The sequence below is a fragment of the Python bivittatus genome, unplaced genomic scaffold (genome assembly GCF_059951505.1).
Source record: "Python bivittatus isolate LINGU-HERP-01145 unplaced genomic scaffold, Pbiv_v1 ctg000480_np1212, whole genome shotgun sequence".
Lineage (NCBI taxonomy): Eukaryota > Metazoa > Chordata > Lepidosauria > Squamata > Pythonidae > Python > Python bivittatus.
The window spans coordinates 63,534,321-63,557,618 of record NW_028277075.1 but is presented as its reverse complement, the minus strand read 5'-3'; the positions used below and the strand labels follow the sequence as shown (position 1 = coordinate 63,557,618).

General features: G+C 38.6%; 1 protein-coding gene across 2 annotated transcripts in view; it reads left to right on the top strand.

Annotated features, from left to right (window-relative positions):
- AP2A2 (adaptor related protein complex 2 subunit alpha 2) overlaps window positions 1–23,298 on the top strand; it is a 61,851-nt gene that overhangs the window by 7,693 nt on the left and 30,860 nt on the right. For both annotated transcript variants that reach the window (XM_007429563.3, XM_007429564.3), the window contains exons 2-6: window positions 1,970–2,038; window positions 13,122–13,264; window positions 16,381–16,574; window positions 19,309–19,438; window positions 20,862–20,963. In XM_007429563.3, coding sequence (XP_007429625.1) covers window positions 1,970–2,038; window positions 13,122–13,264; window positions 16,381–16,574; window positions 19,309–19,438; window positions 20,862–20,963 — 638 coding nt within the window. The remainder of the gene's footprint in view (window positions 1–1,969; window positions 2,039–13,121; window positions 13,265–16,380; window positions 16,575–19,308; window positions 19,439–20,861; window positions 20,964–23,298) is intronic.

The following is a 23,298-nucleotide window of genomic DNA, read 5'->3' as shown; positions in this document are numbered from 1 at the left end:
ACTAATCACTTCCCAAGAACATAGTTCACAAAGTAGGATGTAAGTCCTTGTTTAATGCAACTGTACACTGGGCATTTTCTGTGAGCCTGGATCATACCTATATAACATTGAATGACATAGTCTTATTGGCTTCTGTGAAGTAATAATAACAAACATGACCTGTGCGCTACACCATTATATCCTTCACTTTTTCAGCTACCTTTTATAGCCTCCAACCAGTTCTTTTGCTAAAAATACGACTTTTCTTTGAACAAATTAAAGGCTTAGAGCCTTTAAAATTGGCGTGAAGGCACATGCAGTTCTTCATGCCATTTCAACAGATACCACATGAGGTATGCATGTAGGGAAGATTGTTTCTTGCCAGGAGTTCAGAGAAACTGGAGCTTATCCTGATTTTGCACACCGCACGTTCCCCAGTTTGTAAATGTACAGATAGAGATGCCAGCTTTGCTTTCATATTTGGGTGCATTACATGCTGGAGTTGTTCTGAGAGGAATACGTTGTGGCACGCAAGGGATTCTTCTTTTGTTTTTTTTTGTTCACGCATTGTAGGAAAATGAAAGGCATTGTTGTCTTTTTTACAGTATACCTAGTTGCACTCATTCTTGTAACATTGTAGAAAGAGTGTCGCTGGACATTCCTATCTGTTTAAATGACCTTTCAAAGGAAGTGCCTAAGCCTTCTGTTAATCAGAAGTATTCAAGGTTTGAAGGTCACTGTTCCAGCCTGGAGTGGAAAAAAGCTGTTTTTGATATAAGTATGTTGATTCCATTTTCCTGGTAATGTAGAGAAATCTGTGCAAAATGACTAAAACTATTGAGGGAAAGCGTATTAATTACATTTGGTGTTTATACAATAAGTATTGAGTCAACATCACCAATTGTAGGAAGTTTAGTTGCTGTGTGTGAGAGTTCTGCAGCATAAAGTTTCACTGTATTTGAGATGTTTTAAACGTTGCCTTTCAACATTGTCTAGGTGGCTTATCAAGCTAAAAGAAAATATTGGGAGAAAAATGCATTAAAAAACCTTAGGGGAATAAAACGAAAGGGCAATAATGATGGCATAGAGAGCCAGTTTGGTGTAGTGGTGAAGGCACCAGGCTAGAAACTGGGAGACCGGGAGGCAACTCATATATATAACTCTTGTGTATCTGCAAAGTTATCCAAGCATGGATAATTATAGCTGGGTTATATCATTACTGTTTTTCAGTAAAGTGAAATAATTATATCTGGCATGGCTTTATCAATTCTCCATGGAATGGAAGACAATGTGAATTTTGTCTTTCTACCTTAATCATGGTCTCGGCCAAAGTTTTTTGTTTTTGTTTTGTTTATTTGTTTGTTTTTTGCAATTGGCCAGCATAACATGTCCAGCAAGAAGCTGGAATTAATTTCTGCAAATCTCATCTATCTGGTGGGAAGTTTACCAGTCACACTTATTATCCATTATAAGTGGCTTGACTCCCATCATTTTTGTTACATTTTGTTGTATGCTGTCACTGTCTCATTTATAAAAGGTCTTGTTATGTCCTGTCATTCCCTGTCTCTTAGTAAAATTATTTTTCTTTTCTTCATCTTCTGTTACAAAAGTCTCCAAATTTTAATCAAGGGTTACTATTGGCAGAGCCTGGGCTCAAGACAGGACCATTTTGTGAAGAAAAGCCAGAGAGGCAGCATAGCAGAAACATGAAGGGAGTTGCAATCAGTCTGTTACAAAAGGATGAGAGAAAGAAGTTTAGGATTTAAACCAGTGTTGTTCAAACTTGGCAACTTTAAGATGTATGGACTTCAACTCCCAGAACTCCCTGGGCAAAATGCTGGCTGAGGAATTCTGGGAGTTGAAGTCCATACATCTTAAAGTTGTCAAGTTTGAAAAACGCTGCCTTCCAGATTATTGTGATGTTAGGAGCTGTTCTTTGTCTTACCAACTGTACTCTGAAATGAGGGTGTTTTTTTTCCTGTGTTTTCAGGTAAAAGCAAAGAAGCTGAGATTAAAAGAATAAACAAAGAACTGGCAAATATTCGATCCAAATTTAAAGGTAAGAAAGTAAAGCATTGTTTTGCTGATTTCACTGTGGAAAAGTAGAATACATTTGTATGAATGCAATGGTGCTAACAGCTGTTACCATCAGAGATGTGGCTTTGGGAAAAAGTATTCATCCCATTTTGGATTTCCATAAAGGTCTCCATTTTCATATTATTGTATGTGGGGCTGGCAGAACGCTTAGCTTTCTCTAATTCTATTGACACTAATTATGAATGAGCCAAGATAGTTTTTCCCCCCCTCTTTTTTAAGGGTAAAAAAATAAAAACCAGGCATGTTGAGCAGCCACTCGCTACGAAAGTAACTGGGAAACCCAACAAAATGTAGGGCAAAGAAGAGCTGGCCATGTCATCTGGGGTTTAGCAAATGGATATTGTCTAGCACTCCCCAGCACCTTACCCCACACTCACTGTCATGCTTGGCTTAGCAGGACATACAGACGTGATCTGTGTATACAGGTAGTCCTTGCTTACCGACCACTCTTTCATCGACTGTTCAGAGTTGCAGTGGTGCTGAACAAGGGGTACTTACAAGTGGTCCTCGAAGTTCCTGCTGTTGCAGCATCCTGCGGTCACGTGATAGCCATTTGTGACCTTCCCCTACTGGCTTCCCACAAGCAAAGTCAATGGGGACGCTGGCAGGAAAGGTTGCAAGTTGCTCTGGTAAATTCTCCCTGCCTCTCTGTGCTTGCATGCACACACCCCACACCCTCCTTCCCCAGGCCTCCCTGCACTCGCACGCATGCACCCAAGCCCTCTTTTCCTGGACCTGCCTGTGCTTGCACATGCACACCCATTCCTGTAGGACCCCCTCCCCCAACTCACATGCAGCTTGCACTGGGCTTCCCAAGGCCTCTCCCACCCCCCTGCAGCACCCCCTGCTCCTTACTTGGATTGCCATCGCTAAGAGATGTGATCACATGGCATCAAGCTTTGCATAACTACCAACAACCTGCTGAATCAAATACTTAAATAATGCACACTTCTCAGCAATGATTCTTTTCAATTATTCAGATGTATTTTTAGTGAGTCCTTAGTATTTGTGAAACTAATCTTCTTTGGAATATTGTTTCCCTTTGCTCATTTTATTCACAATTGTATCCCAGTTTGAGCACTTCCAGTAGTTGCTATTCTTTGGTTTGTTAAATTATTCATTATGAGTTAGATTTATATTCTGCTTTATCTCATAACATTTCCTTCCTCCAATTTTGTCCCTGCAAAAAGTCAGGAGCTAAATCTAATAAATAAATGGTACAGACTGAGATGAAAGTGTGTGACCCAAAGTCATCTAGTGAGGAAGCCCTGAACTTGGGTTTCTCTGGTCTTAGTCCAACATCTTTATCATTACATCATAATGTACTTTCAGGATCAGTTTTAGAAAAAGAACTGTATTTCACTTATGAAAGTCAAGGTCTTTCTTTCTTTGGCTTGATTCTTTTAAAACATAAGGTGCATATTATGGAGTTAATTTAATCAATAACCTTCATTTGGTCATACTTTTAAGTATGTTCTGAATGCTGATTTTGGTTTCACATGTCCACAAATATGTGGATTCCTCCTTTACTACCATTATCCTGTTTGTTTCTTAAATGATATGAGCAAGAGGATAAATGGACATGAGGGGTCATGAATGAGAGAGCTCATTGTGCTGTTTATTACTAGTTGAGAGAAAGTTTCAGGACAATATCAAAACCCTGTTAAAGTCTATTCAATGTAATCACTAACAATGCATTTCTTTCTAAAAGAATATTCTCATTTGAAACCCAAAATTGAATGCTCTTGCTTTTCTGGGTCTGTAGACAGCATATTTTACAAATGTATTGTGTATACAGCTAAGGTATTTCAGCTCCTAAACAAAGATCATTTTCAGGATGGAAGATATATGTAGCTGTACTCAATGTTCACTTCTATAGTTATGCCATTTCACTGTGGTGTCAATAGAAGGGAGTATACTAGCTCTCTTAGATAATATTTTCTGTCTCACCTCTAGTCAGATACTTGAACTGGGAATGAGGTAGAGGCTGGATTTTGGTGGCTGTCAAGGTATCCGTATTTTTGGAGACTCAGGAAAATACCGTTTGAGCAAATTAAGGAATAAATCTTTTAAGAATAGGTTTTAAAGGCAGATAATTCTTTTGTTACGAAGAATGTGCAGCTACCTGTATGTTACAAATTTATAAGATTATGCCCAATCATGTTAGTGTAGCCTAAATTGCGTAGGATTTTTTTCTGGTACTTGAATGTGTTTATATGGTGATGTGTAAGTGAAATTGAATAGGCTTATGATGTCAGACATTTTGGTGGGCACTGTATGACACTGTTCCTTCTCCTTTAGTTATTAATGAGCTTGATTGGAATGGTTCAGTAGTTTAAAATGCCCTGGCACCTTCATTAAATACAGCAAATTTGTTTTGTAATCGTAGAGTAGGAAGTTATTACTTAATTTCTGCTGAGATCCCAGTCTGGTTTCTGTTTATGCAACTCATACATTTCCTTTTCTGAAATTCAGGTATATTTTTAAATCTTATCAGTAAGGAAGAAAAATAAATATTAACTCTCTTTCTACTTAACTGCTAGTTCCTCAGAATAAATTTGTCAAAATTGGATGGCTAATGTAAAGCGAGAACAGCATCTGACTATAGAACTGAGGATTTAAAAAACGTTTTTATATCTTCCTTTCAGTTAACAGGGCTTGGAGGTGCCCCTTGCATCTTTATTTTGATCCTGCCTTTTTGCAGCTAAAAGCTGCCTAAGGTGGTTCACAACAGCCAAAGGTTTTTTTTTGTTTTTTTTTAAATAAGTTTAGCAGCCCAGCAGTTATGCAACCTAGTATTGTTTTCTGCTTTTTTGTAAAATATAGGGAACTGAAGATGATGCAGCATATTGGCTGAGATAAGAGAACATTCTCCAAAAACACCGCCTAGAAAGATAGCGGGCTGTCTCCTGCTGCAGATAGTATGATCAACTGAACGTGGCATGGCCCTTCTTAGAAAAGAAGGCTGAACAAGCGGTTTATGATGAACAAACTGTTTCAAGGCAGCCTGGGTTAAACAAGTACCTTTGAGTCTCAGATATCCTTGGAATTCTTCACTGAATCTGTAGAATGGTGCTGCTTGCTCCCATATAGCCAGCTATACAGACTTTAATTACACGGGGCAAAGACATTTCTTGACCAAGGCAGATCAGCAGTTGAGCTTTCAATTACCTTGGCAAGAAATTATAGGGAATGGAGATAAAAAATAACGAGGCTGGGGGCATGGTATTTTATGGGTTTGCATATTGTATGATTGCTACTGATTGTGATTTATTCAGAAAAACATGTTTAAACAAATCATGGCTTAATGAGATTTGTGTAGCCAGCCTAAATAATTTAGAGGATACTATCATATTTCATATTTCGATATTATTAACCCTCTTAATGGAACATGTTGTTATCATAGTTCAAAAATAAATACAGCTTATCTATTGTCTTAGAATCTGCTGATTTGTTTAAGTAAAAGGAACTGAAATATGTAAGTACTTTGCAGTTGGCTGTAACTATTGAACAAAGCTCTCTAATCTGGGTTGTAAAATGATTATGGAGTTTTCTTGGTATTTTTAAAGTTGAGCTTACATGTCAGATGGCTCAGGGTGAGACAGGAAGAAGTTATTTGTTGAGGCTTCCATGTGTGTGTGCCTTCAGGTCAGTGTTGACTCCTGGTGACTGCGGGAACAAGTCCCTGCACTTTTCTTGGCAAGATTTCAAAAGTGGTTTGCCACTGCCTCCTTCCTAGGGCTGAGAGATTGACTGGCCCAAGGCCACCCAGCTGGCTTTGTGCCTAAGTTTGAGACTAGAACTCACAGTCTTTCAGTTTCTAACCTGGTACCTTAAACGCTACACCGCTACACCTTCCGATACCACCGATATCAGATTCATTAATAGGCTACCATTGGTTTGCTTTATATATTAAACTCAACAATACTTGGTTTATCACAAAGTACACTTCATGGAATGCACTTACCAATATAAATGCATGTTGTGCTTCTGTGTACATTTATCACATTTATACTTTCCACTAGATTCTTTTAAAACAACAACACCAAAGCATATTACGAAGGAAAAATGGTGAACTAACTTACACTGAAGAACTTGTCTTATAAGATACCATCTGTCTAGCAGATACAGTATCTCAATATAATTTCTTTTTTGGTAATGTGGTTGGTTTCATGATGTTTATAGTTCAGTTTTGATTATGTATAATTTAATTTCAATCTTCAAAGCACCTTGCTTGTTCTTGAAATTCCACTATAGATTGTTATACATATCTTTAATTTTCTAACATGCATGTTCTTCCTCTGAATCATTAATGGAAAATATTTCTGAATATATTTTAGGGTGTACAGTAGCTTTAGATAAGCCATTTTTGAAGGAAACCTGTCTTAAGTTTTTGTCTTTTAATTGTGCAGAAGCAATGCTAACCAAATCAGCTCAACAAAAGCCTTTCCAGGGAAAGGAAATCTCCTTTTTGACCCACTCATTGTGCTTGAAAAATGCTGACTTGTGTTCTGACTTCCTGTTTCTTCTGCACTGATTTTAATGTGGTGAAGTTCAGAACTGCGGGAAAAGAGAAGGAAGTGGGGATAGTCATAGTTTCTCATAAGTAAAGTACAGTTTTAGCAACTACAGCTACTTGAAATATGTAATTGGTATGACATAGACATCAAGCAGCCTCCTCAGCCCCTAAAGACTCAGATTATTTAACTGAGTAAATAATTTAACTGAGTGAAATTCTTAAACTCAGTTAATAATTTCCCTGAGTAAAATAATAATAATTATTTTAAATTATTATTTAAAATTGTTTTTAGGTAAACAATAGTTTCTTAAAAGAATTCTACACAATCCAAGGACTCTTCATACATATATGTATCAACAATGTTCCCTTTTGGTGAAGCAATATTATGAAAAACCACAGAAAAGGAATATGTGACTAATAATAATAATAATGGTATAGATAAGAAAACATAGCTAAAAGTATATCAATGCTATTCACTATTCCTCTCCATATCTTTCTATTCTTACATCACCCTGCTTGGTACTGAATTCTTCATTAACCATTCCAATCTTTCTTATACATGCTTTACTCTTAATCACATTCAGCAAAAAGCCTTCCACTCCACATTCATGCAAAACTTTCCTTAATTCAAACCTATTCACTTTATCCTGCACTTCCTCTAAATCAACAAATGTGCCATAACCCTATTGTCTGACATTCAGAATATTGCAGAAGAGCAACTCTGGTCTGCACACCCCCTGCCTGTCGTACCGCTATACTGCAACAGCACCTTCCCAAATGTTGATCAGAATTCTTCTTCTCAGGCACAGCTGGCCAAGTAATTTTCCTTTGGGTTTTGCACTCATTCTTACTGCTTTTCCCCTTATGTAGGAGAACAGTAATAACATTCTTCCAGTCTTCAGGAACAAACGCTTTCTTCATACACCTGCATTAAGCAAGTAATCCAGTCATTCTATAAGCAAATTACATCCGTATTTCAACTTTTCTCCAGTTACACCATCTATATGTGCAGCAACTATTCTTTTCTCTCTGTGTGCTCGATACATAATCTTTCTCTCGTTCTCCCTTTTTTTGCAACATTTTCCTATATGAATTTTTCTCATTCACAGCCTTTCTTGCTTCACGATTCCAGCAAGCTTCTTTTTCATACTTTCCCTTTGAATATCCCGATAACTTTTTCTGTATTCTCTTATCTTGTTCCCATTCATGTCAGATAACAGAATAAGTCCCCCCCCCCCCAACTCAGTTGCATTTGTTCAGAACATTACACAATGTTTCCCAAGCCTCACCCCTGTGGTCAAGCTTTTGGCAATAGAAAACAAGATCCTCACAGTTTTCTTCAGTCAGAAGTATTGAAAAGGAAAAGAGATTAGGCCTGAGAAATATTGGCAACTGGTTACTCTCACTTCAGCATCTAATTTATCTCTTAGGTTTGATTCAGCGGGAACTAATTAATTATCTTGCTATCAATTGTTTGATGGATGGGGAGGTGGCTAACTGTTTTCCTGATAATGAAGGAATGTGCAGATGTTTCAAGCTAGTAATGTTTTGCAAAATATTATCCACTGTGAGAAGCCCTGAACGCCTGTTGTTCCATTATTACCAGCCACTGGAGTATAACATGTAACTATCACCTATGAATTCCTACTTTCTTATACACCTACAACAATCTAGCTGACATCAGTTCATACTTTCAGACATAGATTCTAGCTTTTTAATATATCATTAAATCTATCCCTTGACTTCACTGCATATATTCATCAGTTCCATTCCATAGGATCAGACCACCTGCATTCAGATTTTTTACATCCTTTTCTTTCTCTTAATTTTCTTTCTTTCATTACATTCATTAATTCATTCCATTCATTAATTTACCATTTACTGCTTGTATGTTCCAAATCACAATCTTCCATATGGTGTGGAATATATATGAAGGCCAGTAGAGTGTAGTGGCTAAGGTTTAGACTGGCATTGAGTAGACTTGGGTCCTACTCTTAGCCATGGAAGCTCATTGGGTGGCACTGGGCTAGTCACTCTCTTTTACCTCAACCTACCTCAGAGTTATTGTTGGGGGAAAATAGGAGGAGGGATTACCATCTCTGCTTCCTTGAGCTTCAGTACAAAGGTAGCATATAAATCCGTCAAAAAAACAAATGTTATTTTCACCAGATGGACCTATAGATACTGACTTCTGCCTCCCATTGTGGCTTTGGTCAATCAAGACTTGCACTGAATGCTTTTTAATAAGATAGAAAAAGTGTAAGGTAGGTTACCAATTTCAGTCTTACCTGGTTAGTTGTGGCACATTTTGGCTTGTATACCACAGTTATAGCCAAAGGGCAGTTTTACCTAAATATGTTCACACTATTCTGTGCAAACTAGCATGTCTAATTTAGAGACTTCTTGCAAGCAAAATTACTGTTGTCCACATCCCACCAATTAGCAGATACATGTGGTATGTTGACACATTCAGAATGCCCAAGGATACCTGCCTCTCAGAATTACTATAGTATGCAAAGGAAAGCTTAAGAGTTTGTTTGTGTATCTTGTCAGCCTGCAGAGCCCCATTCTTAATTCTCTATTTTATCATCCTTGGCTACTTAAGGATGTATTCTCAATTCTGATGTTTTAAAGTAAAGATAGTGATGTAACAATTGACTTAGCTTCAAGATGAAAAATGTAGACATGCTTATTAGTCATAATACAATGTCACTACTACAAGGCAGACTAGACTAGGAAATCAGTGCCATATAGATCAGCACTGCTTTTATTGTAGCAGCTATAGTAACCGAATCTTGCAAATTTGAATGTGCTTCCCCCTCCCTCCTTTTATCTTCCTGTGAACTAAGGAGTGGCTTGTCTGAGACATTTTCTCAAGACACTTTCTTGGCCCAGGCTCAGGCCCCTCTTATCTGATCATTGCCTTGGTAATGGTTCTACCTCCTGTCCTTCAAGGCCATTCCCTCTGTCCTGTACATACATTTTAGTCCTAGCTCCTAAAATCTTGTGTGCTTAGACCAGAACTGTAGTAATAAAGACTATAAAACAGGAGAAAAATCACATAGTACTGTTAGTCTAGGTTTCTAGCTGAAGTCTGTTGCAGCCCCTCAATTCTTCCCTGCTAAAGCAAAAGTGTTAACCATACATTTCTAGAATATTTTATTCCCAAGAGGGTTTCTCTTTTTCCCACCCATCATCATCCACTGGAATCAATCACTAAGGAAGGAGGAAAATCACTGAAGAATAGTGCCTCCCACTTCCAAGCTTTACATATACAAGCTTTATGATAGTTGATAATATCAAAGGCTGCCAAGAGGTCCATCAGGACCAGGACAGTTGCACTCCATCTATCCCAATCCTACCAAAGGTCAACAAAAGTGCTGGTTTGCTCTCACATGCAGCCCTAAATCTTGACTGAAAAGGTCCCAATAATCTGTTTCACCCAGAGTTCTCTGTTACTACAGTCCAACCACCTTGACAACACCACCTCAACAGTAGGGAAGCTAAAGAATAGTTATCTAAAATAGTGGGTTAAGTAATAGTTTGTGCCATGATGACAACCTGAGCAATGAATAATACCTTACTTTAGAAATTGTTTTTGTTTTCTGTTGGTACAAACCACTTTCTGATTTCTTGGCTTGATAGTAGTAGCCATGTTGTAGCCTAGAGACTGGCAGTTGCCAAGGAGAATGAATATTTTTAGGGCTTGTCTATGCTGACTTACCAGTTGCTTTTCACATCACCAGATGCTTGTTCTGTGCAAACAGCCAAATGTGATTTAGAATCCATTATGTTTCTTCAAGGAAAATAATGCCAAGAGGCAAACTTGTTCCCATTTGTCTGTAACTGAATTACTAACAGTGCCTTTTTTGTATATATAGAACAGCCATTTTTGAAGCTGTGACTGAAATATATGTGTGATGTGGAGAAATCTATGATGGCTAGTTTTGCTGTTGATCTGCATTCATTAGACTGAAGCATACTTCCCCCCCCCCAGATTAATAGATTAAAGCACTTTCAGGTCAACTTCTTCTATAGTCTGCATGATGCTCTTTAACCGCTACAGGTAGTCCTTGCTTACCGACTGCCCTGTTTAATGACCATTTGAAGTTACAAAGGTACTGAAAAAGTACAGGTAATCCTCGCTTTCCAACCACAATTGGGACCAGAATTTAGGTTGCTAAGTGATGCAGTTGTTAAGTGAATTATCATGTGACCTCTTCGCTTAGCGACCACAGTCCCAGCACTCCCAGCTGCCATTGTTAAGTGAGAATCATGGGTCATTAAGTGGAGTCCCAGGTAAGGAGTATGGGGATGCTTCAGGGGGGTTGGGGAGGTCCTGGGAAGCCCGGTACAAGCCACATGTGAGTTGGGGAAGCCCTGGGAGGCCCAGCACAGGCCATGTGCGGTGCAAAGTGCAGCAACCCCTGGGAGCCTCAGCAGCACTTACAACTGCAGGGGTACTGCAACACCCCCTACCCACCTGTCCCCCCCCACCCCATCTATGCCCTTTTGGCTGCCCTGCACAGAGGCACTTATTGGCAGCAGCACCAGGGCTGGGGCTGAAGTAGAGGCCCAAGGCCTTCAAGAGTCTCAGCTGGCTGCCGCCGCCCCTAGACCTGCAAAGTGCTGCAATGGCTGTATCTTCAGGCATGGGTTGTACGTCCATTTTTTCAGTGCTGTCGTAATTTTTGTCACTGAACGAGTGGTCATTAAGCTGTAAACGTATGACTTGTCCTCATACTTATGGCCATCGTAGCATCCCCACAGTCACGTAATCGACATTTGGGTGCTTCACAACCAGTGGGCATTTACAACTGTCGCAGTGTCCTCTGGTCACATGATTGCCATTTGCTCACTTCACAGCCAGCTTCCGACAAGCAGAGACGGTAGAAAAGCCAGTAGAATAAACACAAGTTACAGTCACGTGATAATTGCAGCAGAAGTGATGTTGTAAGTCCAACGTGGTTAGGTGATTTTCCTCTTAACAACTGTGCCACTTAGTGAAGGAGTTTCTGGTCCCAGTTGTGGTCATTAAGCGAGGAATACCTGTACTGTTTATTTCAAGTTTTGGGTAACATAGATGCAATTGATTATCTGTATTTATCTGACTGGATATATATTTGTGTGTGTGTTTTGCCATGCTTCCTTGATAAGTGCTCTTCACTTTTACAACCTTAGTTTATAAGCAAGATTAACAGCATATTAATGTGGCTATGAGTAACAACCAGCGGGCATTTACAACTATTCTTCATGGAATAGTTCATACAACTTCATGGAATAGTGGTTTCATGAAAGCCTGTTACTTGTAAAACGTACAAATGGATTTTGAGTTTGATATATAGGTAGTCCTTGACTTACGACCATTTGTTTAGTGACTGTTCGAAGTTACGATGGCGCTGAAAAAAGTGACTTACGACAGGTCCTTGCACTTACAACTGTCACAGTCTCTTGGCAGTCACATGATCAAAATTCGGGTGCTTGGCAACCAGCATGCATTTATGATGGTTGCAGTGTCCCGGGGTCATGTGATCACCATTTGTGACCTTCCCAGCCGGCTTCCGGCAAGCAAAATCAATGGGAACCATGTGATTCACTTAACGGCTATGTGATTCACTTAACGACTGTGGCAAAAAGTCATAAAATCAAGTCTGGTCACATGACGCCTCATTTAATGACCACACTGCTTAATGACAAATTTTCCTGTCCCTATTGTAGTTGTAAGTCGAAGACTACCTGTAAGTGCTAGTTAAAGGAAGTATCGTGCTTATGGATATGTAAGCACCGCTTAATTTTTAACCAAATTCACATTTCAGTCACTTTTTTACAGAAGACTTTGTTTAAAGTTAGCTTTGGTTCCCTGCTGATTAGGTTTCTTTCCTGTCTAGCTAATCTCCAGTAAAAATGAATAAACAATCCTAGAGTGTTTTTTCCCCCACTCTGGGTTGTCACTTACTTATACAGTAATGTATAACTTACAATCTGTTGTTATCAGGATGTAGCTGCAATTTTCACAGGATCTGCATTGCATACCTGGTTCAATGCTATCTGGGTTTGGGAAGAGGCAGTGGGGTCTGGAAATGTTAGGGCAAATATTCAAGGAGGCAGCAAACTTGCAAGTCTGAAGGAGCTTGAAAATACAGTAGTTCGTGGAGTTGGGGAAAATGACAGAGAGTAGTTGAGCTCCTCTTGCCTAATCTTAAGCAAGCTACACGCAATTAAGTAAGCCTTGTGTCTTTCCATGATCAGTCTCCAAGTAACCTAAGTAAGATTTCTAAGTTGTATGACAGTTCAGTACTACTGAAGGACAAGATTGCTCGTCTTCAGCAAGCTTTGTATTTCATGTACTGTATTTTAAGATCACACTCTGGGATTCATTCCAGGTTGAAATTTGGAAAGAAAGTTGCAAGTGCCTTGCAGTTGTGATCTGGGTTAATACCATAAGCTAATCAATATAAAAGCAATGGCATGTAGCATTTGTGTTTTGGTTTAAGTGTTTATGGCTTTTATTTTAATTACTCATTAGGTGATAAAGCCCTTGATGGTTACAGTAAGAAAAAGTACGTCTGCAAGCTGCTTTTCATTTTTCTCTTGGGGCATGATATTGATTTCGGCCACATGGAGGCTGTGAATCTCCTGAGTTCAAACAAATATACAGAGAAACAAATTGTAAGTAATGTCTCATCCCTACATAATAGAACTGTAGTTGTCTTGTTTACCTGCTGAGCTTCAACTGGGAGACAGTATTTTCCAATCTGGCACACTCAGACTTTTAAAATTTTACTTTATTTTTAGGGCTGCAACTCCAGAATTCCCAACCAGTTTGGCATCCAACTTTCATTTGGTTGGGAAATTCTGGGAGTTGTTGTCCAGTATATCTGAAATGGTCCACGATGCAGCATGTTATATTAATAGATTCTTGTCTTACCAAATGTTGTTCATATGAGAGTTTCCATGACCACATTGGGGGGAAAAAAAGACTTGCAAAGGTGAAGAAAATGAGAAATCTGGAAGATAGGCTAATGTTGAATGGGTGGCTAATGAAGCAGCAAGTAAGAGAACATTTATGAGCAATCTGTATTAAGTCAATTTTCTATGCATTAGATCAAGTGCTGCTGTAAGAAGGTTTAGAAGTACTGGACTGACAGGTATATTGGTCAGGGAGCTACTTAATAAGTAGCTGTCAACACGGTAAGACTAGATGCATTTCAGAATATAAAGGCATATGCTTGTCTGCAGTAGTAATTTGACTGCTGACTTAACAGTTTAGGTTCATAAACTGATTAATTTAATGAAAGCTTTCTTCTGAGAATCTGTTTATTATGAATTTTTAACAAAAATCAGTTTTTTAAAAAAATAATAAATCTGTATATAAACACTGTTTCTTATTACATGCAAATGTCTTAGAAAAATGAGCATACACACAATGATCTGTTGTACACATATGTATTCTTTTCATATTAGAGCTCTGTAGAGTCATTATTGGCTCAGCACATTGAGTCATCCTGCAGTCTAAAATTTGTACTGAAGCGTACAATTTTCTTTTTTTCTAATAAAGTTCATAATCCCTCAGGCATAATCTGCAGGGGGCCACATGCTTGGTAGGGATGAAGCAGAGTGGATGAGGCCAGAACTAAAGGTTATTTGGATTTCAAGTTTATTATTATGGTCAAAGACTCAAAGTATACAAACAAAAAATTGGCAAAATTGCTAAAACTGTCAGACGCATATTAATTAATTCAGTTCAAGCAGTCACCTCAGTACGGATTCCTCAAGCAATGTAACCGTATTTAGAAATATTTAATGCAATTACATCATCCTTATCTGGCAGTAGATATTGGAGAGAGAATAAAACTGAATGCCCTGGAAACTTAGCTATTAACAGATTGTACCAAAAGTTAGGCCCTATAGACAATTTATTTATAAATGGCATTAAAAGTTTGAATTGGTTGCCATTCTCTTCTAAAGATTTCCTTATTCATTTGACACATAAACTTTGCACATTCCTAAGTACAAACATTTTCTCTGGGGAAAAAAAAAAGTAATAAAATCAAGGAAACATATTGTGATTGACCTATGTGGGCCTGACTTTTGGTACACTCTGTATATATATTTTATAAGGTCTTCTATCCTGAATGGACAAATACAATCTTCCAATGGGAATTTCCCATATCTCCCTTCATATACAGCTGTTAGCAGCACATTAAAGTGTACTAATGACACACTGTAGCTGTCCTGTATTTTGAAATTTCAGTTTCAAATATCTAGCTGTTTTGGAGCTATGAGGTAGAGGCACTTATTCTCTGACACCAATTTTTCTCTCTTTATACCTTTTTTCTCCTTCCAAGCAACTGGTTTTGGGTAAGGGACAGATAAGCATTTATCAAAGATCTGAACTGATACCACACTGGAATTCTGAAGTTGCACCAAGACTCACCTATGACTGTGGGGTTATAGGTTGTTCAAATTAGATCTGTACAGCTGTTGCAGAAAACCCTAGAGTGATATGGCATGTTGGTGGTCTTCCAGTCAGCTTCTATTACACTGTCCTAATTCCAAGCACTCATTAATGAAGTTATAATTGGTTGCTAGCATACTTAGTAGGCTTTCTCATTAGCTGCTAAGAGTGGAGTACTCAGCGGGTGAAATGTAACACAACTGAGAACTCAAAAATAGATAGAGGCAGAGAGCTTAGATCTAGCTTGATTTCTTAGAAAAGTATGTCCTTGGCATTGAAACAGAAAAGGCATATTTAAATTGTGCTGCATCTATAATATACCAGGGAGCAAATAATTATAGACCAGTTTTGTACATACAAAATGCTTGCTACATAGTTGCTGGAACATGTAATAATTTTGTTGAGAGAAATGCATGTGTAGGTCCCACCTTCTTTTAAATTGAAGCCTGAACATCTGGTAAACATTGTTCACTTCAGTCCCTCTGTGGTATGAATTTTTAAAGTTAAAAGTAGTTCATGGCAGTTTGAGTCACCCTCTGGGAGAGATGGGTGGCATACAAATTTAAATAAATAAATACATAAGTAAGTAAGTAAGTTAAATGAAGGATACCAATGCTGGCCATTACCTCAGTACTTGACCAGTTTCTTCACATTTTTCCTGCCTGAGATTAAACAAAATTCCCAAAGCAAGCCCACTTCTTTTTAAAAGAAAAATAGTAGATTGGCCAAACCTTGAATTTTGTTTGTATTTGGTATATTTTTATCACAGTAGTTTATATGACTTTCCCAGTAACATTTTATCACTCTGTTCCTTGCATGAAAGGGTATTGTGATCAAGAGTATGTCCCTCAAATTGTATGTTAAGGCTACTGTGCAAAGGTTTATATGCTTAATTATGTGCATACATACATGAGATCCTTTTCTCCTAATGACCGTCTGAAGGTGCTTTTCAAGATGCTTCTGAAAAGCTGTTCTGTGTTGAGTGATCTTTTTGAGGAATCTCAGGGAGCAAATTGACAATAATCCAGCAGTTCTTGTTATACAGCTGTTTGCCAGCATCACTCTTTAAAAGAATCAAAACTGTATTAAATCATTGTAGTTCAGTATGCCTAGCTGTCTAGTTCATTGGAAATTTGCATTGATTTGTAACTACAGTGAAAAATTGCTTCAGTGTAACACATCTTGCTTCAGGCCAGAACTTAAAAAATGATTCTTGAGCAATCTGTATAATCTACATGCAAGAACCATTTTGCAAAAAAACAAAACAAAAAACAGCGTGTTAAACTTTCCCCAGTTGACCCACCACTAATTATTCTCTTAATTCCAGGGTTATTTATTTATCTCCGTACTTGTGAATTCAAACAGTGAGTTGATACGCCTGATAAACAATGCAATCAAGAATGATTTAGCCAGCCGGAACCCCACTTTCATGGGACTAGCTTTGCACTGCATTGCCAATGTGGGTAGCAGAGAGATGGCCGAAGCATTTGCTGGAGAAATTCCAAAAATACTGGTAGCTGGGTAAGTAATATACAAACGTTTAATATTGGGTAGGCAATTGAGTTTATTCTGCTAGCTGTAACCAAGTGTTGTATTGTATTTAAACGCTCTTTCTCCTCCCATTGGTGGTGCTCATGCTTGGAAGTCAACCTCTTTGTTGTCGACATTGGAAAGAAAGAAGATCTTTTTGCTCCTAAAAGGGGTATTTTTGAGCCTGCATGTTTGGTTTATTATAAATAAGGGCTTCTTCCAGTGGTTGAGGGTGTTGATTAAGTTTTTATGTTTGTTGCGCTTACATTTTTTAAAAAAATTGCTTTAGTATTGGCTTTATTAGATTGCTAAGATCTCTAACTGTGATCAATATGAACTTGCTTAAGTGCTGGTTTAAATGTAGCTCTAGATTTATATGAATGTCCATTTGTATTTCTGTGTTGTTTTGCAGAAGTTCATATGACACAAAAATCTCTTGTGTACTCGCATGTTATGATAAACATATATTATCTTTATGACAGTACGAGGCAGCCTTTTAAAGGAAATCTACAGGTGAAACTCGAAAAATTAGAATATCGTGCAAATGTTCATTTATGTCATTAAGGCAACTCAAAAGGTGAAACCAATATATGAGATAGACGCATTACATGCAAAGCGAGATATGCCAAGCTTTACTTCAGTATAATTGTGATGATTATGGCGTTCAGCTTATGAAAACCCCAAATTCACAATCTCAGAAAATTAGAATAGTGTGAAAAGGTTCAATATTCTAGGCTCAAAGTGTCCCACTCTAATCAGCTAATGAATCCATAACTCCTGCAAAGGGTTCCTGAGCCTTTAAATGGTTTCTCAGGCTGGTTCAGTAGGAATCACAAGCATGGGAAAGACTGCTGACCTGACAGTTGTGCAGAAAACCATCATTGACATCCTCCATAAGGAGGGAAAGCCCCAAAAGGTAATTGCAAAAGAAGTTGGATGTTCCCAAAGTGCTGTATCAAAGTACATCAAGAGAAGGTTATGTGGAAGGGAAAAGTGTGGAAGAAAAAGGTGCACAAGCAGCAGGGATGACCGCAGCCTGGAGAGGATTGTCAGGAAAAGGCCATTCAAAAGTGTTGGGGACTTTCACAAGGAGTGGACTGAGGCTGGAGTTAGTGCATCAAGAGCCACCACACACAGACGGATCCTGGACATGGGCTTCAAATGTCGTATTCCTCTTGTCAAGCCACTCCTGAACAACAAACAACATCAGAAGCATCTTACCTGGGCTACAGAAAAAAAGAACTGGTCTGTTGCCCAGTGGTCCAAAGTCCTCTTTTCTGATGAGAGCAACTTTTGCATCTCATTTGGGAACCAAGGACCCAGAGCCTGGAGGAAGAATGGAGAGGCACACAATGCACGATGCTTGAAGTCCAGTGTGAAGTTTCCACAGTCTGTGTTGATTTGGGGAGCCATGTCATCTGCTGGTGTTGGTCCACTGTGCTTCATTAAGTCCAGGGTCAACGCAGCCGTCTACCAGGAGATTTTGGAGCACTTCATGCTTCCTTCCGCAGACGAGGTTTATGGGGATGCTGACTTCATTTTCCAGCAGGACTTGGCACCTGCCCACACTGCCAAAAGTACCAAAACCTGGTTCAATGACCATGGGATTACTGTGCTTGATTGGCCAGCAAACTCGCCTGACCTGAACCCCATAGAGAATCTATGGGGCATTGCCAAGAGAAAGATGAGGGACATGGGACCGAACAATGCAGCGGAGCTGAAGGCCGCTATTGAAGCATCCTGGTCTTCCATAACACCTCAGCAGTACCACAGGCTGATAGCATCCATGCCACGCCGCATTGCGGCAGTCATTGCTGCAAAAGGGGCCCAAACCAAGTACTGAATACATATGCATGCTTATACTTTGCAGAGGTCCGATATTGTTCTATTTCCAGTCCTTGTGTTATTGATGTCATGTAATATTCTAACTTTCTGAGATTGTGAATTTGGGGTTTTCATAAGCTGTACGCCATAATCATCACAATTATACCAAAGTAAGGCTTGAAATATCTCGCTTTGTATGTAATGCGTCTATCTCATATATTGGTTTCACCTTTTGAGTTGCCTTACTGACATAAATGAACATTTGCACGATATTCTAATTTTTCGAGTTTCATCTGTACACTTTGAAATGTGTTTTATTAAGACTAGCTGTTTAATTGCAGTGGAAATCAATAGACCTTTGCTCTTTTATTTTACTGAGCTAATAGGGATGTGCAGCTAAAGAAAATGTTCCCAGAGGCAAGTGACCCTGTCTTACACAAGAAAGTTGATAAGTTGAAGTAGTGTATGAAGTAAAATATGTGTATTGGCTATATTCCTTTCCCAGTTGTGATGATACCTTTAGGAGCTTTGCAGTTACATGTATATTTCTGGTGGTGTACATGCTTTCTTTCCATCCAAATTTAGAGGGGTATGCCAGCAGATTAACTGTGCACCTATGAACCTATCCCACTGTCTTCTGAAAAATGCCTCTATAGAACTTGATGTAATTGGAAATGTTATATGCTACTTTAGTAACAAATTGATTTCTATCTCCTTTTCTCACTGTGATACAAAATGTTCAAGTTTATAGAATCCATTGCTCAGCTAGACAATTAATTTCCCATTACTTCTGTACAAGGACAGTTTTTCTTCCCAGAATATAACTGGGCTGAACAAAGTCTGTCCCAGGGAGTTTGGAGAGGTGCTTTCAATTATTGACAGGATTTTATTTGTCTTGCAGAGACACCATGGATAGTGTGAAGCAAAGTGCAGCCCTATGCTTGCTACGATTATACAGAACGTCTCCCGATCTAGTGCCAATGGGAGACTGGACATCAAGAGTTGTGCACCTTCTCAATGACCAGCATCTGGTAAGCACAGCTGAACATATTTCCTAGTTGGAGGTTTTCTTATAATATGGTAAATAATAACTGTGAACGTTCAGAATTGAACAACATAGGTCCATGCTAGCCAGTGTTTTGGAAGTATTCCACAAATCATATCCAAAGTGTGAGGTGTTCCAGCCCCATAACGTTGTAAGGAAACAATATGGGTTGTCCAAGTCCTGCTCAACTTGAAGGAGCCTTTATTTTTAGTATGTTTTGCCCCACAAGAATTGTGGCTCCATTAGTTCTTCCAAAATCATGGAGGATAAACTTTTTTTAATTCTATGAATCCAGTGATAACTGAGAATTAAGGAGTACTCTCAGACTGCAAACCTGCTCATTCATGGAGAATGCATGCCAATCCAAACTAGGCAGAACCTCTGTCCCAGTGTCCAGTTTTATATTTAACAATAGCACCTCTGTCTTGTCTCGATTTAATTTCAGCTTGTTTTCCCTCATCCAGCCCATTATTGAACTTAGGTAATTAATGTTCAACAATATCAATTGCTTATTTGGAGCTGGATGGTAAAACACAAAAGAGTGGATTGTTATTAGCTTACTGATGACACCCCACTTCAAAATTCCAGATGATTTAGATGTTTGACAACATAGGGTATAAGAGGAAGGCTAGAGGTTAACCAATGGTCCCTCAGCACCACCTTCTGGACATGGCATGAGAAGGTCTGGAACAATTTAAAACAGGTGCTCCTGACAGCCGATCCACAGCTGGCCCAGAAAGGTAATATGGGGGAGAAATTGGATCAAATATTGCTGACAACTAGATTTTGCTCTGCAGTATCCCTTTTCCCTGATGGGGTAATTAAAAAAGCCCTGTTAACTCTTTAGTTCCCCTCAAATACCATTGGAAAATATCTAGTTGATTAATGTTGAGCTATGCTATGAAAAGTTCTTACTTGTTTATATTTCTTATAGTTATATATATAAATATATATATATATATAAATTATCAGTTGAAACAGAGTAGAGTAGACTTTTAAGTAGTTCTTTTTTTGAACAGAATTCAGAGATTCAGCACCTGAAGTTCCTTATGAAAAACAGTGTCAAATTAAAGAACATGGTGGTCTTGTGAGCAGCTGTGAAGCTGAGGATCTTATTTTGACAGCCAAGCTCACAATCCTATAACATGCCTATCTATTTCCAGTTACCCCAAACTTTCTGCATTTCAGCAATATTAGGGGGAGAGTTTGTTGCTGCAACATTATTCTGAACACACCTTGACTATGAACTGTAAATCAGTATCATTACAAGATGAAATTCCTGTCCACCCAAGCTTAAAATATGGTGTGTGAAACTTGATTGTATTCTTTCTGTGTAATAAAGACATTGAGTACTTAGGATGGATTTCAACCTGAAATTTTAAGGGAACGGTAATCTTGCTTTCTTTCAGGGTGTGGTTACAGCTGCTACCAGTTTGATCACTACTCTGGCACAGAAGAATCCAGATGAATTTAAAACCTCAATATCTTTGGCTGTTTCCAGGCTCAGTAGGGTAAGCAGCTTGTTGGCTAGACAAAAATGCTGGACCAGAATGAGTCTAGAATGTAAAACAGGGTAATTGATTAGGTTAATCATTTCAGGTTTTCCTCTGGAAAATTAAAGTATGGTTGCTGCCAGTCTGACTAACTGTGTAAGTGAACTACAAATTTCACTGTTGGGCTTACTTACAATGACCCTCTTGGCCCTTTGTTAATGGATTTTAATAACTTATCTATGAGGCCCAAAGTTGTTTATGGCTAGAATATATTTTCAACCCACATATTTACTATTATTATTATTGCTGGTTGCACAGTCAGCCAGATGTTTAGACTGGAATTGGCATTTTTATCTATGTATCGAATCCTTTTCAAGAACCTGGGATAGGCAGATGTTTGATGGTGTTAAAGGTATCATTGCAGGATAGAAGCTGTTCCAAGTAAAGCTGCCTTTTGCAATTGACTGATGGTGATTTTGTCAATGCCGATGGTCTTCAAGTGGTGCTTCAGATGTTTTGGGGTTGCACCTAAGTAGTAGTAGTAGCAGTATTATTATTATTATTATTATTATTATTATTATTATTATTATTATTATATTTTTATGTCAGCTTTTATATATTTTGCTCAACTCAAGGTGGCAAACATATTTAATACTCCTGCCTCCTATTTTCTCACAACCACCCAATAAAATGTACCTCTTAAGTATACTTAGGACTGTTTATAGCTATATTTATGGAGGGCCACTTTGGTGTAGTGGTTAAGGGACCAGGCTAGAAACTGGGAGACTGGGAGTTCTAGTCCTGCCTTAGCCACAAATCCAGCAGGGTGACCTCGGCTAGTCACACTCTCTCAGCCCTAGGAAGCAGGCAAGGACAAACTACTTCTGAAATCTTGCCAAGAAAGTGGCAGGAAATTGTCCAGGCAATCACCAAGAGTCAAGACTGACTTGGAGGCACCAAAAAAAAAAAAAAAAAAGTATACTTAAACTGTAATTGTGCATATCTTTTATTCAGATTATTCACCAATTCTATTGGCTTTCCAACTGAGATGAGGCCTTTAGAACAAAGTCATTCGCTTCTTAATTATAGAATCTAGGAAATTCATCTATTTTAGTCATTGGAGCAGGAAAAAATAATAGAAGCTGAATGGCATCTGTAGATTCTATTCTAATGTGTGTTGTTATTTTTTATTCTGTGTGCATAGTTCATTTGGCCAACCCTTTTCCTAGTTTTATTAGTTTCTTGAACAATGTCCTCTATTCAGCAACACACTACTAAACAATATTCTATTCTCCTGATTTAGCTTCAGAAATCTCCTGCTGGTTTTTCCCTTTGGATTATTCTTTTAGATAAATAGAATGACTTCTGCCAGCATAACTTCCTGTTCCTTGTCACAGGGAGGTTGAGCAAGATAATAGCAGCATATTTTTGTTAAATACTTAAATGTATCACACTGCAGTCTTAGATGGTGAATAGTACCTGAGATGATGGCAACTTTTGACACTGCTGGAGGCAATGCTTAATTCCTAAAGGAAAAGCAAGTCCTTTTCAGGCCTGTCTGTGAACCATAACTTTTTTTTATGGAAGTGTTCTCCTTAATTCCAGCCAAGTGAAATCTTTAACAACAGAAATAGAAGCTGGGTGCTACTTCAGGAATTTTCAAAGCTGAATTTTAGCCAGGGCCAATCGATTTATTCAACTGACTCTCGCAAGGTCATGACAGCACACCTTCCTTAAACCTACTACAAAAACTGACCTGTCAGGAATATGACTCTTTTTCAAATGCTGATAATGGGACAGTAGGCTAATTTAAGAAATGCACAACAGCCTAATGACTGCATACGTGTCCATCCTTAAACACTTCCCCATGCTTGTCCCCACATTATTCATGGCATATCTTTGCTGCCCAGTCAGGGGAACAGTGGCGTGTGGGAGCAGTGGCAGTGGCCGCTGTCACATAAAGGAGCACTGCATGCAGAATGTCTCTTGAGAAATTTTGTCTAGACTGAACTGCTTCCCATTTTGGGGTCATTCCCAAAAGCAGTGCCTGCCCAGGAGCAATACCAAACAAATATCATGGCACCAAGGGGCCAATTGAGGCATCTGGGACATCTAAAATGATTGCTGCTGTTACTCTACTTGCCATTTAGCATTAACTAATGGTAAGGCTAGGTTTACATTCCTCGACTCATGTTCCTTTACAAACTGTTGACTCAGGTTTTTGTTTTTGCAAAATTGTATAATTATCTTCCTGCTTTCTGGTAAACTACTTAAACTGATTTTTAAGCCTGAATAGAGTACAGAAACATATTTATAAGGAACAAAGCGTTATACCCAAGTGCCCAGCTTCTCT